The 5,814-nt window shown below is 37.9% G+C and overlaps 1 protein-coding gene across 1 annotated transcript; it reads left to right on the top strand.

Annotated features, from left to right (window-relative positions):
* Positions 1 to 2,195: 2,195 nt before the first annotated feature.
* Positions 2,196 to 5,814, top strand: LOC111325331 (uncharacterized). The gene is made up of 4 exons (XM_022929141.2): positions 2,196 to 2,377; positions 3,660 to 4,012; positions 4,337 to 4,528; positions 5,061 to 5,814. The coding sequence occupies exons 1-4, from the start codon at positions 2,266 to 2,268 to the stop codon at positions 5,388 to 5,390; spliced, it is 987 nt and encodes a 328-aa protein (XP_022784876.2). The 5' UTR covers positions 2,196 to 2,265; the 3' UTR covers positions 5,391 to 5,814.

The raw sequence follows: 5,814 nt of genomic DNA, 5'->3' as shown, positions 1-5,814 counted from the left end.
CGCTGGAAATCACGTTTCCGAAGACCTAATATTCAAAATCTTGGACCGCTCAGAAGGGGAACAATTCTCCGAACCCCCATTGACTAAATCCTGGATCCGCCCCAGATTATAGCGTGATACTGTACAGAAGCAAGAGATTATACATTCTCTTGACAAAAGTGATTTATAAGGATCGGAAGATCCGAGATGATGGCTGTTGTTGGTGTAAAGGACTGTTTAATTTTAATCCAAAGTGGCAGTAATTGCTCCTCATGGGGAACTTATGGATACTTTTCGCAGAGGCAGGCAACATTGGTGGGGGAGGGGGGGGGTTGCTAAGCTGGTCTCGCGTAAGTTTCTCTCTGACTCCATTTATTAACATTCCGGGAGTAATGTTGGCAGTTCTCAAAGGTTCTTAACGTTTTATCTAATATAATAGCGATCTAACGTTGAACTTTGGCAACCGGTTAGCTCAATTGGTTGAGCGCCGGACTGTTGTGAGGAAGGTCTCCTGCATCTATTAGTTAATTTGGTTAGGCAGGGGACGTTAAAGAACCCACTCACGAGATTACTGTGATGTGGTCTGGCCTGTTTACTGGGAATTGGGGGGAGCGGGCATTTGTTAGATTCGCCTTTCATTGATTGTAAACTGCTTAGCAGTCTGGTAAAGTCCCCCGCACAGTGTTGTAAAGCGCCATGAGCTCAGGATATGACCGCTATATAATAAAAGTTATTATTAAAAACTGGATCATTGGGTAATGTAATTCAAGACTTTTTGTTGGCTTAGCCATTATGGTATATGAGCCGATATACCATAATCTAATATCTGTACATTGTAACATCCGGTTTCTTCTTACAAAATAAAGTCGAGAAGATTTTTCTAATATCTTGGGGGCGTTTTTTTTTAATAAAACAATTATTCCACTCGTGCTTGTTGGATATGAGATGATTATAGCCAAAGAGGCGCGTAGCGCCTCGTTGGCTATCTATCATCTCATATCCAACACGCGCTCGTGGAATAATTGTTAATTATTAAAAACTGGATCATTGGATAATGCAATTCAAGAATTTTTATTGGCTCAGCCATTATGGTATATGAGCCAATATACCATAGTCTACAAATATGGTAAGCGTGCGCGTCAGGTTAAAATTAAAAGGGAGCTAAAAAATTTAAGATTTGGTAAGATTTGCCTAATATCTTGGGTGCGTTTTTAATAAAACAATTATTATTATTATCATTTGCACTTATTCTTTTCGTCTTTCGATTTTTTTTTTCTCTCTGAAATTTAACGCCTTGGTCTTTTCGAGAAATTTTCCTTTAGATACAGGGTAGCTATAGTTTGTTCTGTATTTTTCTTCAAATGAAGTCAGTTTGTTATAGCGTGATTGCTCCTTAGAAAAGCCGTATTTATGACGTCATTAGGAGGTGTGATAAGTCGCTATCTCAATGAATCCAAATGACAAAATTTTCTAAAATTTTTCTTTAGGCGATGTCATAACAACACAGGCCAAGCGAAACAGTCTATTGACTTAGAGTGGTTATGTCAAGAAGGTGAACATTCTTGTTTGCTCAGATAGTGTGGTAAGAATAAAAGATGAATTTAAAGAATAGAGGCCATTAATCAAGTCCAATCAGCATTTTCATTTTATAAACTTTTCACAAACCATATTTTCCTATCGTGGACTTAAAAAAATCGAGGAGTCTGAATGACCTCTGGGCTCAGTGATGCACAGAATAAGTTTTTACTGAGGTTGAAAATTCAAGAAAAGGAAAGGGTTGTAAATTTGACTTTAGCACGGTTTTCAAAAATTTCAAAGCCGGGAAACGGTTAGGGCTAATGCAGCTGAAGAAATATCATTTGTACAGTCATTTTTAGATGTCATTCTTTTTATTTAAAAGCCTCTATCTTATTTCAAAATAATAATGATTTACATCAAACACGAGCAGTAAACTTTGGTTTGCTTTTAAGAATTGGGAAAATATATTGGCAAACCAAAGCGAATAAAATCCTACGAAATCACTAGGTAATCTAAAATACCACTCGCTATTTTTTAAGTAATTGCCGTCAACTATAATAGACAATAGGAAGGGGTCATGCTCCTGAAATCTTGCCACATATTAACTGAAAGCACAGAATACTGTAGCGTTGACTAACACTGCTGTACTGTTGTTGTGTGACCTGCGTGACTCTGTGAAGTTATTCAGTTGCGTTGGATCACATGTCATTCTGAGGTCACGACCATGAACATCACATCTCCGATACGCCGCGATAAAATAATTGAACTATGAATCGCAGATTATGGTGTGGGATTACTGTACTTTCCGTCGTTGCGCTTGTTTTTGTAATGTCAACTAACTATAAGGGCTTACTTGTCAGAAAACTGGCGGGAAGAAAAGGTATGTACGCGCCAACTGATGCTTTCTCGCTTCCAGTGTCTCACCTCTACATCAAACAACTTTGCATTCACAGAAGTTATTCAAGTGGATTGATCTATAGGTAGTTAACAAGCACAATTCCTTGCAGTAATTTTAGTGACTTACGTATATATCCAAGTATGATTGATGCTAGTTCTTTTATACGTCACAACAATTCGATTGGCTTCTTTCTTTCTTCTTTCATCTTGTGGAGGATATCTCTCATGTTTAATCAACAACTAGATTTTCGTAGATTTTAATCGTCAACGCAATATTACAGTACCAGGTATTTCTTCTGGTCTTTTGCGATATACTGAAAATCTTTACGGCAAAGAGCCTCATCGTATGATTTCTCACGTTCATTTTTGGTGGAAATATTAGGTAAGGGCAGAGAGTAACGCAAGTCTTTTTCAGTTGTACCATGTCATTCCCATCATAACGATGATAGCCTTAATTTGATTATAATTGTTGTTTATTCATTTCCAATCGTTCGTTGATTTGGGTTTGGTCGAGTTACTTGTTTTTCTCTCCTGGTCTATCAGATTATTGTTGAAGTAAGAACGTTTTTGCTCTCGCGTAACTTAGCGTTTTAGGGGAAAACATACCGGTTGAAAGGTAAATAAAATCCCCAAGTTAAGTTTTAGAAATCGGTTTACGGGAAATTCTTGATCACTTGCCTAGTCTAACCTTAAAAACATCATCAGCAATAGGTGGATAATTGTCCACTACACCATAGGGACACACCAAACACAATAATTGCTACGATGTAAAAGTGCATCTTGAAGTAAAAGTAAATCTCTGATTAGCCACTCAAGCGGACAAGATGAGCCCTTCTTTCCCGTTCGGGATTGCCTGCTCTGATCCCGCTCAGACAAGAAAAAACATTCTGTGAAGCTCATTAAAAAAGTTCGTAGCTTTTGGATAATGTTGACCATAGAGTCGAAAAAGCGACAGGAGACAGTCACAGAAAAGAAACATATTTGAACAAGTTTCGTTAGTGTAAAGTGCTTACGTTTTGCACAGAACTCGGGAATAATCAAGTCATCAGTTGGTAGGTACTTGGTGAAATCCTTCATACATGTATCAATACATAAGAACATGTGGGAATACATGGTCATTTGCATACATTAACAGACATTAAGGATTTCACCAAGTACCTACCCATCAGGTCTAATTAAATATTGGTTGGGTGTACCGCTGAAAGATTTGTTGCAATACTAAGGCAGAAGTGACTTACCGCAAATATACTTACTTGTTCCCCAAGGCTTACGCCGAATAAAAGAATACGGAATCATAAATGAGGACAAACTTAATCGTGAACTGTATGACGGTGTGGAAAGTTTTTTAATGTTCATTGGCTATCCTCGCAGTGGCCACACCCTTATCAGCTCCTTGTTAGACGCTCATCCTAACGCCATAGTTGCTAATGAGTTTGATGCCATTGGTGAATGGCAAAACTGGATCCCAACCAACAGAAACAAGTATTTCCTCTTTGACCAGCTTTACCTGAACTCCAAAATGGAAGCTGATACTGGTTACCGTTCGGCCACGGTCCAACATCGCTTCAATTATTCAGTGCCAGGCCAATGGCAGGGAACATTTGATCAAAAGGTTTTGGTGAGTCCCAGCTGCCTCCTCCCTGTGCATTCCTCTCTTAGTCAACCATTGATTAATAGCGTTGGCCGGGGTAGCAATTGACCTCTAAGAATTCCCTCTCAGGGGTGGGGAGTGTTTAATATTTGAAACGGAAGTATATATTATTTTATATTATTTTATTATATTATTTTATTTTTTCAGTATCATCGACTAATCAGTTACAAAAATTTGCTTGAATCTTCTTCAGTACCGTATGTTTCTGTTTCCCCTAAGAATTATGTTGCAGTTTCTTGACATAACTGAATTCTATTCCTTACAGTTGTAATTGCCTCAATCATCGAATAGGTAATGGGAGCCAAAAAGGGGGGTCATACCACCAGACGACTTATGAAAAGAGAAAACATGAAATTACTGAAAGACATTCACCGAGTTCTGAAAATCCCGATGAAGTTCCTTCATGTCGTCCGGAATCCTTACGACAACATTGCAACCATGATGCTAAGAGATCTGAAAAAGAGACCGGACGCCGAAGAGAAGGTGCTTAAATTACTTGACTGTGGGCCTCTAACTTGCCCTATACTTAACTGTTGAGTTTTGGTAAGTTTTTGATGAAATAAAAAGCAAGTTACACAAAACTTGAGGAATAGGTAGGGAAGTTAAGTTTTGATCTCAAAACTGATTCGTTTAACCTGGTCTATATTGTGTATTTTCTATTGTTTAGTCAAATGGTTTGTTTATCTTTCCAGTTTGGCTGATCAAATACGTCGTAGATGAGGTTCAGTTACAGTAATCTTAAACTTATTGCGGAATCCTTAAACTGAAATATGGTAAACCGCTTGTTCTCGGTAACTGATTCTGATTCCATTGAATAATTAATCTTTCATTACTTTTCCTATATTCGAAAGCTTGAGACATTGGCTCTCGGATGTCAGCAGTTGTATTTATTCCTCTTTTTTCACATTTATCGTCCCTTTTGCCTGCTTTCACGTAAGTATTGTAACAACTGCTTCAAGACACTCAGGTTGAATTTCAGATGTAATGTCTAAATTTTTCCTTCGTTCAATTTCAGATCAATGATCCCGATAATTTGGATAAGCAAATAGCAAAATATATGTCTTTGGCAGCGAGAAACAATCAACTAACGAAAGTGCTCCCTGGGGATGTTCATGAGATCCACAGTTCAGAGCTGATCAAAGAACCAAAGAAAACTCTGCTGGGAATTTGTCAGTTTTTACACCTCACTTGTGATCAGAAATATATCGAGGATTGTTCCAAGAGAATATATCCAGAGGCCAGTAAAACGCGCTATAATGTGATTTGGACGGATCAGCAAAGGGAAACGGTTAGAAAAAAACTGCAAAGATTTCCATCCACAAGAGGCTACGGTTTCGACGATTGAATTTTACTACGCAATATTAACAAAATTTAGTTTTAAGTTTTTAAGGGATAGACATCCTAAGCTTGTCGTTCTCGTTAAAATAGACAGTCATCTCCATCTCAACCTCTTTTACAGTTTATCGACAAAACGATCGGGGAGGGACGGTGGGGAGATCGATTGTCGTCAACAGGGGACTATGGAAAATTGACTGCCCCAGCAATGAATAATGACTGGTCCCTAATATCAAGACTTGCATTGCAGCCGGTGTTTTAACATTATTGTAAAAAGGACTAAGCTTAGTGTTGATCCTATATTACTCATTTGCATGGCATTCATTGTTATCAGTTTCCCGTTTAACTAACTTAACCGAACATATAATCGGTTGTTCATATAATTTGTAGCTGTGTGCTTTTTTATCGATTAAAGATTATTGCACATTTTTAAA

The sequence above is a fragment of the Stylophora pistillata genome, chromosome 4, assembly GCF_964205215.1.
Source record: "Stylophora pistillata chromosome 4, jaStyPist1.2, whole genome shotgun sequence".
NCBI lineage: Eukaryota > Metazoa > Cnidaria > Anthozoa > Scleractinia > Pocilloporidae > Stylophora > Stylophora pistillata.
The sequence above is the reverse complement of the archived record's forward strand: the minus strand, read 5'-3'. Positions and strand labels throughout refer to the sequence as shown.